General features: G+C 31.4%; 1 protein-coding gene across 1 annotated transcript; it reads left to right on the forward strand.

Annotated features, from left to right (window-relative positions):
- The first annotated feature begins 961 nt into the window (after positions 1-961).
- On the forward strand, positions 962-3109 carry LOC115719232 (UDP-rhamnose/UDP-galactose transporter 1). The gene is made up of 5 exons (XM_030648192.2): positions 962-1428; positions 1510-1694; positions 1775-1975; positions 2179-2340; positions 2451-3109. Exons 1-5 carry the CDS (start codon positions 1272-1274, stop codon positions 2802-2804), a joined length of 1059 nt encoding a protein of 352 aa, XP_030504052.1. The 5' UTR covers positions 962-1271; the 3' UTR covers positions 2805-3109.
- The last annotated feature ends 17357 nt before the right edge of the window (positions 3110-20466 follow it).

Here is a 20466-nt window from a genome sequence, read left to right on the forward strand (position 1 = left end):
AAAAAAAAATAACATATAAAATGAATCAATGATGCAAATTAAAGAAAAATAACTCTCCATTTTAATAGCTGTAGTGAAACATTATCCAATAATAATAATAATAATAATTACATTAATAAACTAAAAGAGGAAGACACATCCGGTGACTTCCATTAATAAGGGTTCGTTGTCCGTCCGTAAGCTAATTTAAATTAATTAATTAACTAACAATATTGTTACTGTAATTATTAAAGTGAAGTGAAGTGATTAAATAAGATAATTATTGTAATGCTAGCTGGCCCAAATGGGACGAAACCAAACCCATCCAACGGTCGAGATGGAACGAGATTTCATTTCACTTTCCTCATCTTGTGTTGGATGAAAACTGACCCTCCATCTTAAATCCCTCTCTCTCTGTCTCCTCCCCTTCTTTTAATATTTATTTTTAATATTTTTTTCAGTAGATTCTCTAAAAGGTTTTTTTATTTATTTCGGTATTTATAATTTTTTTTTTCACAATGTAATATGTTGGGGCTATTAATAAATTTTCACCAAAATAATTATACTATATATAAATTCTCTTGATTAAAGTAATAGACAGGGGATTTACTAAAATATACATTTAGAAAGTGTAATTTAGAGATCCTATTTATTTTTTTAGCCGTTAAAAATTCTCTTATGGTATTCAAGAATTTTTGTTCAATTTTAATCAACTTTACTAATTTAGTGATTATTTATGTACTAAATTATACTCTTCAGATTTTAATATGTACCAAATAATACCTGAACTTTAATTTATGTTAAATTTTTTGGATAAAAAATTTTAAATCCAACAATTTTAATAATTCAAATAAAAACTTTAACAATTTTAAAAATATAATTTAGTAAATATTTAAAAATTGAGGACAAAAATCATAATTAACATGTATTTTAAAATTAGTGAAGTTGAAAAGGAAAGAAATTGACCGAAAAGAGAATGAATGGAGATGACGATATTTTCTATTGTATATAAAGACACATAATATAGAATTTGTAGAGAGAGAGAGAGAGAAAGAGAGAGGAAATTGTTGGTGTAGAAGAAGAAGAAGAGAAGAGGCTTAGCTTAGCTTAGCTACGGGAACAGGCGTGAGTGTGGCGTGGTGAGTGGGTGGGTGGGTAAAGCCACACAATAGCGCCTCAAAACTCAACAGTTTCAGAATTCAAATTCAAATTCTCTCTCCATATTGGATCTGATCTGATCAGATCCGATCCGATCTGGTCTGATTTCTTCATTTCCATTCCGAACGGCAAGGATGAAGGCAGAGAAGGCAATGATGGAGCCCACAGAAAAGAAATCTGTGGCCGCAGTTTCAGATGTTGGAGCTTGGGCCATGAACGTCGTCAGCTCCGTTGGAATAATCATGGCTAACAAGCAGCTCATGTCCTCTTCTGGCTACGCTTTCACTTTCGGTATATTTAAAAATGTATTCATATTCTTATCTTCTTTTTCACGGATCTAATCTAATCTATTAACGAATTTTAATTTCACAGCCACCACTCTAACTGGATTTCATTTCGCCGTCACTGCTATTGTCGGTCTGGTCTCTAATGCTACCGGTTATTCTGCATCCAAACACGTACCTCTCTGGGAGCTTCTCTGGTTCTCCATTGTTGCAAACATGTCCATCACTGGCATGAACTTCAGCCTGATGCTTAACTCAGTCGGGTTTTACCAGGTACCTAACCTCCTTCTTCGATGTATAGTTCAGATTTGATTTGTGTTCTTCGTTGGCTGATAATTCTGTTTCCCACATAGATTTCGAAGCTGAGCATGATTCCGGTGGTGTGCGTGATGGAGTGGATTATTCACAGCAAGCACTACTCGAGAGAGGTTAAGCTAGCTGTAATCGTTGTGGTTATTGGCGTTGGTGTTTGTACTGTCACTGATGTCAAAGTCAATCTCAAAGGCTTCATCTGTGCTTGCGTAGCTGTTCTCTCAACCTCGTTGCAGCAAATTGTGAGTTAACCTCTTTTACTTGTTATTCTCTATAATAGAAAGAAATTGGGATTGAGATTGGTGCTAGTTGATTTCACTAGATAGAAGAACAAACCCTAGGTTTTGATTTAAAAAGACCAATTCACGTTTAGAAACAGAGGTTGTTTGACTCAATTTAACTATTATGTCTACTTGTTGTTAATACTTGATTTTGATATAAACAGACCATTGGTTCCCTTCAAAAGAAGTACTCAATTGGATCTTTTGAACTGCTGAGCAAGACGGCTCCAATTCAAGCTCTGTCTCTCCTTGTTCTTGGCCCATTCATTGATTATTTCCTCAGTGGGAAATTAATAACAAGCTACAAGATGTCTTCTGGTGCCATTGTAAGCAATTTCCTTTGTCTCTGTCTGTGTTTGTTTGTTATTAGTAGTTTCATAAGATTAAGGGTGATGAAATGATTGAATCCTATATGTTTGATGTCATGTATGTGCAGCTATTCATTCTTCTTTCGTGCTCCCTAGCCGTGTTCTGCAACATGAGTCAGTACCTCTGCATAGGACGGTTCTCGGCCGTCTCCTTCCAGGTTTTAGGCCACATGAAAACGGTGTGCGTGCTCACATTAGGGTGGCTGCTGTTCGATTCAGAGCTGACTTTCAAGAACATCATGGGGATGGCTCTTGCAGTGGTTGGGATGATAATCTACAGTTGGGCTGTGGAGCTAGAGAAACAAGCCAATTCCAAGGCCTTAACAAGTGTGAAAAATAGCATGACAGAAGAGGAAATCAGACTGTTGAAAGAAGGAATGGAGTCTGTAAAAGATGTTCAATTGGGTGATTCCAAAGTATAATAATATATTATACCAAATGAAATTTCAATACAGGGAGGTGGTATTATTATCATCATCATCAATTACTACTCATGTGGTGGGAGGTGTTTGCTCTACTACTACTGCTACTTCGTCATCTTTGTATTTTGGTGCACACAAAATTTCTTCTTTTGAATTGGGGATTTTTCACATTTGAAAGAGTATTATTAATTTATTCATTGTTCTTTCTTTCTCCACCGTAATTTAGCTGAGACTGAGAGAGCAATTGTGTCATGTAAAAACTCCAATCTAAATCTGAGAGAGCTCTCCATCGTCTTACTTGTTTATTCATTAATTGTCGAATAAGTTTTTGCTTATTATTGTTACAATGTGTGTGGTCTTTTCTTTATTACTTAGTTTACATATTGGATTGATTGTAGCTCACTCAACAAACTGACTTTTGTGTGAATGAACCACCTTATTCTACTGAGATCAGAAAACGATGGACCCCTCGGGATTAGAATTTTGAGTAGGTGGTGCATAGGATCTCGTGTGAAGATGAAAATAGTTTAGTTTAGGATTACGAGAGTTGCCAGTTGGTTAGTTTAATGTGAATGTTAGTAACTTTGTATGTAATAAGGCTATGAAAAATGAGACTTAAACTACACATGCCCTTGTCCTGGCCCCTACAAGAAAGGATCTCAACATCACTTTTCTTTTTTATTTTATTTTCAATATTAGTACACTATAAACAACAGGTGACAATGTTATAGACAACACATTGACAATGTGAACAACTTGTATTACAACTGTTAAAATACACGCCACCACAATGGAAATACTAATACCACCACACAAATGGAGACCTCACTAAATATATATATTTATAGAGTATTATTATTGGGTACTAGTGGAGTCCAATACTTTTTATAGGTGGCGTTTTATGATTGGTTAGCGATATTTCTTAAAAATTAATTTCTTAAGTTATATAAGACTCGATACTTAATTACACCAATAACAATATAATACCGAAAAAAATATTAAGCATCAATGGTACCTTTTAACAATTCTCATATTTATATATGTATATAGATATGTGCACATTCCAACTGCTTCCTCTTCCAAATCAAACCACAATGGGACACATAATTTTATTTTGAGAATTGAGGATCACATTTGTTATTAGGAAAACTTGATGTTTCATGCGTTTTTTTAGTTTCAGTTTCTCTATCTTTTTGCTATGTCTCACTCAATTTTTTAGGTGGAACTCAGATGCCGACTACTTCATTAGGGCATTGTTAGGAAGATCAAACAAGGACCCACTTTGTGAGTGAGGAACTCTTAGACTACTCCCACTGGAGCTGATCTTAGAATCTCTTGTTACTTTCGGACATCGAACACTGACCACCCGCTCTGCCAACTATCACTAACACTACCTCCACTCACCGCTGACCGTGTTCTATGCTTTTAATAAATCAAATCCAAAATTTAAACCCATTTACTGAAAAGAGTGACGGACTCAAAACTTTTACTTTGTGGGGACTTATTTATCATAAAAAAAATATTTATAACTATATTATAATCACTCTTATTAAATTTATCTAATTTTATGGGAGTTTTTCTACTATTTTGGTTTATAATTATTAAATTAAAAAATTTACATTTAATTTTTTAAAATGCAGTATTTTTGTTAGTGGGGGCTATAGCCCCCACATTAATGTGAATGGGTCCGTCCCTGACTGAAAACACTAATTTATAGGGTTTCATTTAAACATATATGTGCATGATTTATTGGTTTTGAATAACTTTTATTTTTCTTTCAAATATGCAAAATTTTTAAGGAAAGAAAAATTCTTAATCAATGCTTAACAATAGTTCAGTAATTATCCAATGAAAGGTTGATTTTTGGTAAAAAAAAAATATGATGGTTTTACAAATGATCTCATGGAACGTGATTTTGAACCTCCACCCTCCCACCCAAAAAAGAAGTTTGGTAAGACATACTTTTCAATCGATTGGTTTTAAGTGGTTTTTTTTTAATTATTATTATTGCTTTTTGAAATCTACACATTAGAACATCAAATTTGGAATGTATAACAACAAATTTCCACATCTATCCGTTTGGGGCAACAAATTTAGGTTTACACACTACTCATTTTAAAAATGTAAAAAACTTAATGTAAATAAATTAGCTATTACTAACAATCGAATAAAAGTTTATGCAATCACAAAAGTTTTTATGAAATTTTATCGCAAACTATCGCAAACCATTGCAAAATATCGTTAAGCATCGTTATTTTGCCTAAACTACACATTTTTATGTGACTCACTAAACCATCAGAAACCATTTCTTTTAGCCTTAACTAAAGTTTTTATATGACCATCACTAAGTCATTGCGAAAAACCATCATTAAGCATTTTTTTTTTGTCGTAATAACATTTTATGAGACGATTGACGACCATTAAAGCATCATTAATTATTAACTTTCCTCATAAAATGAGGTTAAGAGAGAGAGAGAGAGAGAGAGAGAGAGAGAGAGAGAGAGAGAGAGAGAGAGAGAGAGAGAAGGAAGAGTATTGTTGTCATGTTGGGGTTTTTTTCATGGGTATGAAGCATCAAATTTTTCTGTTATAATTGGAATTTGGATCATAGTCATAGCAACATTGCATTTGCATGTGATTTGTAATACACTCACGTTGTTAGCTAGCTCAGCTATCCTATATGTACGTTAAATAAATATATATTATTATTACTGATTAAAATATACAACATATATATAAAAAATGTGATTCTATTTAAGGCTTAATTAGCTAAGTTTAATTAATTATCCACAAAACGTGATCTCTGCCCTAAGTAGCTTGTTAATGAAGTAATAAAAGAAGAAAGAGAGTAGGGCATATTTTGTTCCCATCCCCAATTATTGTCGGCACAACACTTATTAACCCATTAATATACACACAGTCGGTGAGGCCCTTTTTTGACTGTAAAATGTTTTAAAAAGAAGGTATAAAATTGATAAAGACAAGTGTTAATTAATCATTTAACTTGAATTCTTCTTTCTTTTACTAATATAACTAAAAATGTGTTCAGATCTGATTTTATTTCATTCATTTATTTTTTGTGAAAAGGTTTAATTTCTTTACTTTATTCTTTAAAAGGGAAATACTATTTTGGACCTTGTATTTTGCAAAAGTTACTAATTGAATTTTTTGTTTTATTAAATAACAAAAAAGACGATGTATTTTCCAAAATGGTAAAAATAAGACCATGAGCTTAATTTTTGATAACTTTTTTTTTAATATAACCAACTTGAAGACAATTCCTAACACAAACAGATACAGAAAATGTCAACAGTTTATCATAACACCTTTAGATCGGATTATTATTAAATTTTATTTTGACAAAAATTAGTTCAGTGTCCTATTTGTATCATTTTAAAAAATACAAGGTCCATTTTGTCATTTAACAAAACAGTCCAACTGATAACTTTTGCAAAACGTCTAAAATAATATTTATCCAAATTACATCATTAAAATCTCAATTTCTCTGTTTTACTTTAAATTTTTATATCAGAGCACTTACATTAGATGCTTAAAATAGAGATTCTCTAAAATAATTAAATAGCTAAATTAAAAATATGTTACATCAAATGTTCTAAACTAGTTCTTTATTTAAAATTTCTTTAAAATTCACTATTCATGCTCTACATTTATAAAACATTATTCATTAATCTAAACATATTTAGTAATTGTTTGAGAGTTTTAATTTTAATTTTTATATAGGAATATGTGTAAGTATTAATATTATATGTTTCAAATAAATGAAATATATTAAAAAAAAAATTTACAAAAAAAGTAGATTGATGTATTTTGAAAATTTGATGTATAGTGTACTATAAAAGTTTGAAGTAAAATAAAAAAAGCGAAATTTTGGCAATAAGAGTGCTTTTACATCATACATCAATTTTTTTAAAATACATCTAAAATTTTTTTAAAAAATTTAATATATTTTAGTCATTTCAACTATATAATATCAATATTTATACATATTCTTATATAAAAAGCAAAATTAAAACTCTAAATAATTAATAAAATATACTTAGAATAATAATGTTTTATAAATGTAGCACATAAATAGTAAATTTTAGAGAAACTTTTAAATAGCGAATGAGTTTTTATTTTTATTTTTTAACAAAATAGTAAATGAATTTAGAGCATATGATGTAGCATATTTTTAGTTTAGTTCATTAAATATCTTAAATAATTTCTATTTTAGAGTATGTTATATGAGTGCTCTAATCTTGCAAAAAGCACTATTCATTTCCTTGCATACTACAACAACCGAAATTAAATAGAAGTTGTAATAAATTTAATAATTATGAAAAATTATTAATAATACAAATTAGTAAAGTGTTATAATTATAATTAATTTACTAAACTGAAAAAGGAAAAAACAGAAATATTAATATAACTTATAAAACGTTAGAATTATAAATAGAACTATATTTATTTTGGAAAATTTACACAGTTTACTGTGTTTTCCCATTTTCTTTCTTTTATACTGTTACACGCCCAAAATAACTTTTATACTGTTTTTTTTTTTCGAAATTAACTTTATACTGTTTTTTTTTTTTTCGGCTGCCAACAATTTTATGTTATTGTTTTGTTTTTTTTTTATTGATTGGGACATGGGCTCAATTATTTATTTAATTTTTTATTTTAATGGATGTAAAAGTTATTATTTATTATTTTTAATATTTAATAATTATTATTTTTTGAGATAATTTAATAATTATTATTTTGATGAAAAAGTTGATGGGATGTGTCATAAAAGTGACATGTTTTACTTTTTCTTTTATTTAAATAAATTTAAAAATCACACCCCATGTCTCACTCTTTTTTTTTATTTAAATAGATTTAAAAATCCCACTCCCATTTCTCACGATTCATCTTCTTCATCATCTTTATCTTCTAGCTTTTCACATAAATCTCACCCCCATGTTCTAATATTCATCTTCTTCTTCAAGTTTTTTTTTTCTTCATCTTTACCGTTGTTTTAGTATTGTTCTACTGTTGTTTTTCATGATTTTTATTTTTTTTTCATGTTCAGTTCTTCTTCTTCATCTTCTTTTCTTTTCTTCTTTTTTTTTTTTTTTAATTTTTTGAAGTTCTTAGTTATGTTTTTTTTTTGAAAATATAAGAGTTAGTGTTGTTTTTTTTGTTCTAATTTTCTAGAACTTTTCTTGCAAATATAGTGCATTTAGTATTGAGGATGTGCACAACATAGTTAATTTTTGATCATTTTTTTCTTTTATTGTTTTTTTTTGTTTTAGTATTGTTTTAGTATTGTTTTAGTATTGTTTTTCATGATTTATTTATTTGATGCCGATTTCACTGCCCCTGCTCCATCTCGCTGGAATTAATAGGTATTTTCTGGGTGTTCTCGTGTTGTTGTGATGGTTATGTCTGTGAGTGTGGAAGATGGAGGCTATAAATACATTTCTTCTTCGTTCTCTTTGGCTATTTTTGTGGTTTTTTTCTTTTGGTTGTCCTATAAATATATTTGAGGAGCTCACTCACAAGAGAGTTTTGAGGTGTGTGTTTCTTTTATATTTTTCTAAGTAGTTATATTTGCTTCATTTGTTTTTGTGTTGTTTCAGTGTTGTTTTACTAGTTTTTTTTTATAATTTTCTAGGAATAGACTTACAAATATAGTTGATTTTGCATCTGGTGTTGAGGTTGTGCAGCAGATTGTTTGTTTTTTTTTAATCATTTTTTTCTTTTGTTTTGTTTGATTGTTTTAGTGTTGTTTTACCGTTGTTTTGCCATGATTATTTATTGACGTCGATTTTACTGCTTTTGTTTATTCTTGTCGGAATTAATGGTTATTTTCCGGTGTCCTGGTGTTGTTGTGGTGGTTATGTCTGTGATTGTCAAAGATGGAGGCCTCATACTTTTGTTTTGGTATTGACAGTATAAAAGAAAAAAAAAAAGGGAGGACAGTATAAATGTTAATTCTGCCGTGTGGCAGTAAAATTGAAAAGTATTACCCCAAATCCAGTATTTTTGTAAAATACCCTTTATTTTTGAAAGGGAAATTGAATATACATTTGTTTTAGTACAGATATTAAATATAGATTAATAAAGGCAATTATCATTTAAAAAGAATAACAAAGAATAAAGTCAGAGATTTGAAAATATAATATGTGAACGGACTAGAGGTATAAAATGGGCCATGGGCTGGGCCAGTATGTTGAAGGCCCAAGAAACACCGAAATAGTAAAGGAAATCTAAAGTAATAGAGGTCAAAGCATCCATCTAGAGTAGGAATGTCAACGAGGAAATTACATAGTATACTACTTTATTTTATTTGTTTTAATTTTTACCTCTATTTTTATATCCTTTAACATATACTCACTTTTATAAATAATGTCCTTATTAGACCTTTTAGATTAATATAAATTTATATGCTAGAGTTAATTAGAGAGTGAGGGTATAGTGGGCAACCCACTCAAAAAAGTGTGTATATTTTAATAAAATATAATATAAGGATATTTTTGATTAAAGGATACAAAAATAAGATATTTTTCAACTTATCCTAATATTAATAAGGTCGGGCCCGGCCCAACCTGCCATAGACCCAGCCCGACCCGATATCACTTTGGCCTGACCCCGCCCAACCCGACTATTTTCTTTAGCTTAGCGGGTCAAGTCTGACCTGAAATAACTAGGTCGGGTCGAACCCGACCCGTATTTTTTTTAAAAAAAAATCAATTTATTTATTTATTTGTTTGTAAAGAATAGTCACTGAGACATGTAGAGGTGATCATTGGCATTGGGCAAGAGAACATGGCTACACAACAATATAAAGACGTTTTCTAATCACACAAAGGATGTGAGTTCTTCAACTTGGGAACTTTGAATGTGGCTAAGAACAGTATTGGAGTCATTGACGTGGGCACAACATCGTCATTTGCCTTTCTCTTCGATCTTTTGCTACCCTGATCGCAAGAAAATATCATAACATCAATTTATAAAGTAAAAAATACATATGTTTTAACTCAAATTTTCAAAGGAATATACATACTAGGCTCAATGAGACATAATATTGAAAAGATCATAAAAATTGATATATTCAACATTTTGTCAAGAATTATCTTTTACATACAGGATGATTAGATTTTAAAAAGCACAACTAAACAGTTTAATTTCATGATTTTCTGAATATTAGGAATGTTGGAACGAAAGAACCAGAACATGCATGGCAAAATATCAAAACACAACATATGAAAAAACCTAGAAAGCCATTGTTACAGTTGTTACTTGGGTAAGTAAGTCAGAGGATGTCGTCGTGTCTGTCAACTGTCGTCGGAGATGGGAGTCAGCCGTCGTTAGAGAGAAAGAAAATGGGAGAGAACATAGAAGAGTCGAAGTTTAAAACTGAAGAAATTGGGAATGAATTTTTTAGGGATTTAGTTTTATTTAATATCTAAAATCGGGATGGGCCGATCCCGACCCGAAATAATATGTATCGGGCCAGGCCGAGCCTAGAGCTCGATAAAAACCTTAGATAATCGGGCCAAAGTCGCCCCGTCGGGCCGGGGGCCCGACCCGACTCGCGAAAATGGCCCAAATTGCCATTCCTAATGTAGAGAGAAGGGTGTAACGTGTGGATATTTTTCTCTTACTTTATAAAAATACCCTTTAAATCTATAATTACAAAAAATTCAAAATTATCTGAAATATAATAGTAGACTTTTTTTTTTTGAAAGGAGAACTTCATTCAAGGTGGGAGATAACTTAAATGTTGGCCAAAGCCCTACAAGCCCAGCAAAGAAATTACACAAATCTCGCTTGGAGATAACTTAAATGTTGGCCAAACCACACCGAACAAAAGGAGGAGTAAGCTCATGGCTCTCGCAGGAGCATCAAAAGGGACGAACCCTCCAAAAAAGGCCTAAAGACAATGCCACAAAGGACATAAGGTACTCAGCACCGACAAAACTAAACAAAATAAAATAAACAAACCAAATAAAAACATAACGTAAAACAGTTTCAAAAGACTTTCCCCTAGCACAAAGGAGGTCGCACGAAGACCTAAGACAAGCAGACCAAAGGCAAAGGAACGATGCCATCTTCCGACGAAAAAAGCTGAAACCTTGCCATCCAATGGGGTTTTGAATGGTGAGAGTGCTAGGACAAGGGAAGCACATCCCTTTAGGAAAAACCCGAGTCCCCCCTCTATATCAACAACACTCCGAAAGCTAACCACAAGCCATTGCGTACCGGAGCCAAGATGCCTGAAAAAAAAACCCATGGGACACTGAGATCTGAGGAAAAAAGGAAGAAAAACAACGCTCCAAAGCCCAAGCTCTCACCTAAGAAGGGCCACCGCAACTCGCCATCGCCAAAAACAAAAAGGAGATAGCCTAGAGAGACCCATCTTCATCGCTTCCACCAATCCATGAGATTGGGCCTACCCACGATTAAAGACCTCAGACGTGAGACACCTCAAAGGAGACGTCCATCCACCTTGGTCGGCGGCCAGTCACCTGAAACTCAGCCATTGAAGAGCTGACCTCAAGGAGAGAAAAGGAGGCCAAACTGTCATCGTCACCACTCACCACAACTACCTAACGGAGGACCCTCTGCCTTCAACCTGCTACAACGTGGAGCCTAGGTACCCCAGGCGCCACTAGCCAGATCTGGCCAGCGACGCCCAAGCACCAAAAACCCTAAAAAGGGGGAAGAAGAAAAAGAACAGGGGTAAACCCTAATTAAGAGATATAGAGCATTTTTTAACCAGCTCCCACATGCACAATTCACTAAAAACTTTAAATAAATATAATAGTAGATTTTAGAAATTAAAATAAAATAGTGAAGGATCTTTTATTAATTAAAAAAAATCTGATAAGTAAATAATTTTAAATAATACATTTTTATTGTGTTTAGAATAATCAATTTCTAAAATTAAAACTAAGGTATCACTGGCATTCTAAATCAATTGCCCATGAGCCCATCGCAATATATATACGAGAACCAACCGACTCACTATACATACTAGCACATGTCTGTCTTATTAAAGGGCGAGTTAAAAGCTCAATAAAGAAATATTTTTCATATACAATACCATATACAATATTATATAGAGCAATTTGTGGCGAAAATTCTTTATGTTTTAATTTTTATACACTTAACTCCCTTATCTTTTTTTTTTTTTGTGGCAAAACCTCCTTATGTTTTAGTTTTTATACACTTAACCCCCTTATCTTTTTTTTTGTGGCAAAATTCCCTTATGTTTTAATTTTTATACACTTAACCTCTTTATCTTTTATTTTGATGATAAAACCTCCTTAAGCTTGCTTTCTTTTGCAAATTTAAAGTTTTAGTAAGATATTACCGTTAAATACTAACTAGATTACTACTCATTCGACTTCGAGATTTTTACTTTTACATATATACAAGTGTATACAATGGTCATCCAGTTGATATTTAACGATAATATTTAACTGACGTGTTAAATTTGCAAAGAAAAATAAACATAAGAGGGTTTCACCACCAAAAAAATAAGATAAGGGGGTTAAGTGTATAAAAATTAAAACATAAGGGAGTTTTGTCAAAAAAAAAAATAAGGGGGTTAAGTGTATAAAAATTAAAACATAAAAGGGTTTCACCATAAATTGCTCTATTATATATTATTAATGTACTAATTAAATTTTAGCAAAATTATATAACTTAATTAATAACCATAACTAAATAATTTTACAAATAGAAACATTTATCTTAAATATTTATACTATCTATTCAAATCATACATATATAGAGATCATAACTTCAATATCATACACATACTCGTAACATAATCATATATTAACACTATAAAAGTATAATGTCATAATCATATCGTGTTATTACCATAATATAGGTGTATCATAGTCATTATATACATAACTTAGATCTAACTTAGCCCTACAATAACTTGGACATGCGTAGCCCTACCATTATTATAGGATAGGGTATCTCTACATTCAACAACATCGTCGTATCATAATTTAATGATCTTATCCCGTATCACACCCCACCGTGGCCCCTCATATGTACTCGAGATGTTAGCATACAACATACATCATATACAATTCATAACAACTATAATATATAATTTATCATAATCCATATCATCTCCAAAACTATACATTCACAATATCACGTACATACTCATAATAGGAAACCTTGAATCATACTCTAATAAATAATCTATATTTATACAATTTAACACACAAAATTACCTAATTTCCTTACCTTATGCTCGTTATAAATGTAAGCTCTCGATCACCTTCTAAGTCTTATCATTAAATAACAATAACTTACATTTAGCAATTAACTTAGCAATTTCGTAACCCCAAAACTACAAAAAATTTAAATTGAAATTTGACTATGAAAACCTTATAATTTGCCAAATTAATATTTACAAAATACGTAGATAATTGAAAGAGTTTTCCATTGGTATCCAAAATATTAAAATTGGAGTTATAACTGAGGAGATATACATGTTTTACCAAACTATTTTTTAAAAATCCTGAAACGAACGGATTTCAAATTACAACAACCAGATGATAATTTTTTACTTAGAAAAACTCTGAATCATAGAGAATTCTCTTCATGAAAAATGTAGATAATTTATTAAGCTTTAAAATGATATAAATATCTTTAGAAACAAACCAAGGCTGAGAGAGTTATCATAATTTTATGGAAATAATTTCTTAGCAGGAATATAGAGTAACGAATTACATGGCACAACAAAAAATTACAAACTTTTGACATAGAAATATTCTGAACCAGACAAAAATTACAAACTTTTAGAAAATTTAATTCCATTTCAAATGACACAAAATATTTAAAATCAGACTTATATTCAAAGAGATATTGCAAATTTACCCAAACTGATTTTCCAAAAAAATTAATGAAATGTGATTACGAGATACAATCGAAAAACATAAATTTTTATTCTAGAACCATTCTGAATTGATATAAGACTTCTTCATAAAAAATTATAAATAATTGAATAAACTTTCTAGAGACACCTTGATTGCGTGAATTAAATATAAATTGAGAGAGATATGCCTCCTTTACTGAGACATGTTTTTGAAAATGAAAATTATAATAGATATAAACCCTAGATAATTCTAACTATTGAACAAAGAACATGTTTCTTACCTCTTTAAAAATCCTTAATATGATATTTTAAGCCCGGGTCTTGATTAATAATCCAAAACTTCATGAATAAAGGAGAAAAATAAGAAAATAATAGGAAAGTTTTGAAATGGTTTGGCGACCGTGAGAACTTGATGGGTTGGTCAAAGATGTCACGACAACAATAGAATGAGTTATAATAGAATTATATCAGACTAATTTAGGATTTTGAGTTGTCGGTTTAGTCAGGATAGCTAGAAAGTGACTAAAATGCCCTAGGTTATATTTTAACTTAAGTGATTTTGGAGGGTAAAATAGTCAGTTCATTGGGTAGTATGTTAATTTGTCTTATATGGATTTATTTTAGGCTGAAATAGGGTTAATATTAGGTTTTTTTTTTTTCTCTTTTTAATTTAATTAAATATTTAGGAATTGAAGATAAACCAAAATTTCTCATCCCAAATTTCAGGCCAATTCTTGTTAGAAATCAGCATTAGGTGTTCTCCAAAACTTTGAGGTAAGGTTCTCCACCAATTTTTGATGATTTCTAGGTTGTAGATTGAGTGTTGTTTGGGGTTTTGCTTGGTTTCGAGGTTGTGGGTTTTGTGAGAGTTCAGGGTGTGATTTTAGGTTTAAATTAGGATTATTTAAGTATGCTTTGGATGCATTACATGGCTGTTAGGACTAGAATTTAGAGAATTAAGTTTAAAAACTCAATTTTCACTCAATTATGGTGGATTTATTATTTTGAGGTATTACTGAGTATTGATTGCTTGAATATATTATTTTTATATTGTTGAACTGTTCAAGAAAGTTTGAATAGGTTTGGAGAAGATTTGGTTGGATTTTTGAAGTAAAAACTAGGTTTTCCTTTTCTACTAGCAGGAACCGGTGGACCGGTTCTACATGTCACTGAGGAACCGGTCTACCGGTTGGCCAACAGGGAAAATCCTAGTTTTTCTTCGAAACTGGTTTTTACTCGAGATGTTTTTCTAGAATATAGTTTAGGGTATTTTATTAATGTTTAAGCTATTTCTAAGCCAATGGGATTAGGGTTTGTCTAGTTTCAAATTTAAGATTAAATTCAAATTTTAGTTAAGTTATTCATCAAGTTTCGTTGCCGTGACATAGGACCCTGGGATCGTCGAGCATTGTTCCACTTAGGTCGATCCGTACACCTGATATTGGATTAAGGTAAGAAAAGCCAATTGCACAGCTTAGCATGTCAAATGTGATATGATTATTATCGTTTATGACTCGATTATGATTGAGGTAAAGATACGGTAATTATTAGGGTGAGAAAAAAATCTAAGAAACTGACCAAACCGAGTACACCGCCCGCACACTGAAAAAACTGAAAACCGAAAAAACCATCTTCGGTTAAAACTGCCTTTGCACTGGCAAACCGACCGATGAAACTGAGAACCGACCGAACATATATAATATAATTATTTTTGTACATATTTGATATACAATTTTATTAAACTAGTTTTACTTTTTATCTTTTTTATTTAAAGTCTCAATTATTTATTACTTTACTTTATTATAATTTAATGTATTTACATATTATATACACACATTCATAAAATAATACGAGTTTTTTAATATAACTCATTACCATATTAGTAGCACAAATAATTTGAGCAAATTTAAAAAAGTTTATTTTACATTATTTATTTAACTAAGAAAGTTTTTGTTCTTAAATTATATGATATTTCATACAATACTCTGATTTTTTTAGTTTTTAAATAATTATAGCAAATTTAAAGATTTATATTTAAAAAAAAAACATGAAGCTCGATTTGGTCGGTTAACCGACCAAACTGTGGATTAAAACGGTTGGTTTTTTTTACTTTTATATAATGGTCGGTCAGTTTTCGGATTATAACCATGAAAACTGAAAACCAAATTTTGGATTTTTTTTGTGTGTAAAAAACTGACCAAACCGACCGTTGCTAGTGAGAATGAGTAATTACTCACTTTGAAACCGTTGATAAGTTTTTTACTTATCGATTACTTAATTAAGCAACAATAGTGACATATAAGCTCGTTGGTAACGAGTGGTAAGGATGCTTTATGAGGTATCATGGTCGTTTGTCTTATAAGACAAATAATTGTTTATAAGATGTTGATTATGTATTGAATAATTATTTATACTGTGTGATGCATTTATAAGTTGTGCATTGTTATGATATTATGATGTATGTAATGTTTGAGTTTATTTGCTTTTCTTGCTGAGTCTTTGTGACTCACGGGTGCTTCGTGATGCAAGTAAAAGGAAGGAGAAATCGGACCAACCATGAGTCAGAGGTCTCCCGATGATGTACATATCAACTGTTGTGTCTTGACTTTCAGTGGACATGATCCACCTTTTGATCGTATTTTGAAAATGTAACCCCATTTTGTAATAGTTATTTTGTGACATGTTGTAAAAGTTTATAAATAAGAGGATCCTCGAATCTAGCAGTATTTTGAATGAAAGCTAAGTTTTAATTCAATTTTATCAAAATTTTTAATTTAACCACACTTTTCTTAAACTGATAGATTATTATTATAAACTGCTTTATAAAAGCACACATGTGGCGCCTTTATGGGTTAGGGCATTACAATATGGTATAAGAGCGACCAAGGTTTAAAGATCCTGAAGACTGGTTGGATATGTACATTGGTTGCGAAGACTCGTTCGACTCATGGTATAGTAAGTGTTAATTGTTAGTTGATTATTAGATTATTAGCTAAATGCTTGAATTATTTGCTTACTTGAAATGTGTGAGTTATTAGAAAAGTATGATAGGTTATGAATAATGGATGTTATGTCTGTGTACGTATGGAATGCTTATTAGCATTGATTGTTGGAAATTATTTTACCAGGATCTAGATTTACTAACAAGTATGTTTCATTAACATCCTAATATGAATTTCTAAAACAATGAAATAAACACATATAAAGTTTAGGAAACCTTACATTGGGTGCAGCGGAATATAATGACTCCTTCCGTTCAGATCTCTAGCCCTTGATTCCTTTCTCTAGCAGGGCATTATCAAGATCTGAACCTGGATCTCTTTCTCTCCTTCTTGAGCCCGATTCTCCTTCTTGTTGATTGGATTCTTCACAGTCTTCCACACTATTATTGAGATACTACTTGATGTGTGTGGGCACTCACTCTATCACTAATGGCTGAAATTATTTAGTGTGAAGAAAGGCTTAGTGTTTCGAATTGAAGAAGAAAGAAGAAGGAAGAGGTCTCATCTAGGTTTTTAGCTTTGGAGGCATTAGTGGCATTAGTTGGATGATGAGACCATAGCTTTCCTTTTATACTATTCTTCAATAGGGTTAGGGTTGAATTATATGGATTAAAAAAAAATATTGGGCAAAAATTCAACCTTGGCCGTACAAGATAGTGGACCAATCTCTAGTTACAATTTTGTCACTTTATTTCAACCACTTATTCTTCTTTTCAATAATACCATATTTTCCAATTCAAACTTATAAATGCCAAAACTATTTATTTAATAATTAAAATAACTATCAAATAAAATTGTCATTTATAATATTTATTAATTAGACTCCATAAAGTCTCTTAATTAACAAATAAACCCAAAAATACTATTTCTTCACAATCAAGCCATAACATAGTGAAAAATTCATAAACTAGACATAGTCTAATTTTAGAATTATAATTGATTAACTAAAATCAATTAACTGAGTCTTACAAGCAGTTTGTCTCAATTAGTATGGGGACCATGTGCCTATATAACCGAGCTTCCAATAAGTAGACCAAGAATTTACAAGGTAAATTCGCTGACTTATTAATTCCTTGTTGCATCCACGCATAGAACTTGGAATTGCACTCTCAGTCATATAGAACGCTCTATATGTTCCACGATATAGATACGCTATTAATTATCCATTATTATAATCCCAATAATCAATGATCTTCTATAGATGATCTACATTGCATAGGGATAAAATTACCGTTACACCCTTTCAATGTATTTTATCCTTAAAGCACTTGCCACCTATAAATGATATTTAGTGAAATAAAATAATCACTAAAATGAGATCTCAATCATTTATCTCTATTCAACAAGCTCGAAGGAAATCATCGTTTCACTTCTAAATACCTATAGAAGCTATAGATTTCATATCTATGTTTAGCGCTCCCACTCAATTGTACTATCATGTTCCCAAAATATACGTATCACCCTGACCAAAAAGTAGGCTTAACTAACAAATCAAAGAACATGAATAACACTCTTGAGATCGAACCTAACCATGTTAGGATTAAGATCATTTGATCTAGGATCAACTAGGTGATATTGAATTGAATAGATATTGCGGTAAATTTATCATATCTAATCAAAGTTCAATATCGGTCCCTTCCAATGTATACTCCATACATCCGATGCTGGTAAACTTTGCCAATGCCCTGGAAAGGACATAACACTTATCCAAGGTGTAAGCATACCTATCGTTGATTATCATGCCAGTCTGAATCCAGTGAACTGACAAATCAGGGAATTAAGCTTTCGAACATATAATCATGATTATATTCTACTGTGCTGACAACACTATAATCATGAACAAATACATATGTTCTGGACCTAATAGAATTTATAATCATGAAATAAATCATGTGAACCATGAAACATAAAAAATGATTTCTGATCTTTATTAATTAGTAAATCTGATTCTATTGAAATTGATTTTATTTAGGGCACAAAACCCAACAAACTCCCACTTGCACTAATATAAAACAAAAAGTGCATTTCAAATAATCTCAACAACTTGATATCCAAATCAAGTGTAGTTTGTAGTATACTCTCCGTAATAGGATCTAACAGGTTGTATTGAATACAATCTTTTCTCCACCATTACATTTCCTTAATCACAAAATTCTTGATATTGTGAAATTCCTCTCTATATGTCTACTCCTCTAGGGATATTGGGTTCTTTACTTTTTGGCAACTACTTTTGTGTTAGTCAGGAAGTAACACTAGTAGTTAATAAATGTTGTAACAAATGCCAAAAATGTATAGAACTTTCCTTAGACTGAATAAGTATCTTTCCTGCTACTTTAACATTCAGTCTCTCTGGTAGACTTAGAGACTTCAGATATATTTTTACACTTCTCCAAAATCACTAGTCCACCCCCAAAGTAATCACCATCTCATCAGCAGACTTTCTAGCACTAAGGCAAGTCTAGAAATCTGATTTGGTATAGTTTAAGAGTATTAAATACACCCTCATCGACTAACATATAGTTCCTCTTCTTGATCTGAAGATTAACTTGATTGTCTTCCAATGTTCCTTTCCTGGATTAATCTGATACCTACTCATTACTCCCACTCAACAGCAGGTGTCTGGTCTAATGCATAGGAAAGCATACTTGAGACCTCTTACTGTTGATTCAAGGAATTCCTTCATGGTGTTATCTTTTCTGGAATAGTTGAAACTTTCCTTAGATAAATAAAATCTATGTCTAAAAGTCGAGAAGCTTCTATAGATTTCCATTAGAAAAAAAAATGCTTCAGCATCTTACTAAAGTAAGTTGCTTGCACTAGAGTAAGTAAATTACCAGGCATACCACAAGCCATAGGTTTAGATAAGCTCAAACCCATAGTACTAGGAACAGGAAGTTTTGTTAAGTCCATTGAATAGACTTACTAACGAAATTTTCTTTCATGTCCTTGTAATAGAAAACTTTTGGTTGTTCCATATGAATGGTTTTAACCATAGTTCTCTTGGCTTTTCTTCTTAGTTTCTTATGTTGGGATTTTATGCCCTAAATAAAATCCATTACAATCTAATCTGATTTGTTATCAATAAAAGATTAGAAGTCATTTATGTTTACATGTTGTTTTCATGTTTGTGGTTTAATATATGTACAAAATCTGTTAAGTCCTGAACATATAGTCATTTACAATTACAGTGATGTCAACACAGTGGAATGTGATTGTGATTATATGCTTCGAAAGACAAAGTCCCTGTTTCATCAGTGCATTGGATTTACACTGATGTGATACTCAGCGATGAAGTGTACTTACACTTTGCATAAGTGTTATGTTCTTTCCAGAACATTGGCAAAGTATGCCAGCTTCGAATGTATGGAGTATACATTGGACTGGGCCGATATTGATCTTGGTTAAGATATTATAATCTTACTGTTGTGTCTTTCTAAGTCAATATCACTAGTTGATCTTAGATCAAAAGATCTTAATCCTGATATGCTTAGGTTCAATCTCAGGAGTGCTATTCATGTTCTTTGATTTGTTAGTTAAGCCTACTTTCTGGTCAGGGTGATACGTACATTTTGGGAACATGGTAGTATGATTGAGTGGGAGCGCTAAACATAGATATGGAATCTATAGCTTCTATAGGTATTTTAGAAGAGAAACGATGATTTCCTTCGAGCTTGGCTTAATAGAGGTAAATGGAAGAGCTTTTATTTCAGTGATTATATTTCAGTATTTCACTGAAATATAATTTACAGGAAGCTAAGTGTTTTAAGGA

Source organism: Cannabis sativa, chromosome X (genome assembly GCF_029168945.1).
Source record: "Cannabis sativa cultivar Pink pepper isolate KNU-18-1 chromosome X, ASM2916894v1, whole genome shotgun sequence".
NCBI classification, from domain to species: domain Eukaryota; kingdom Viridiplantae; phylum Streptophyta; class Magnoliopsida; order Rosales; family Cannabaceae; genus Cannabis; species Cannabis sativa.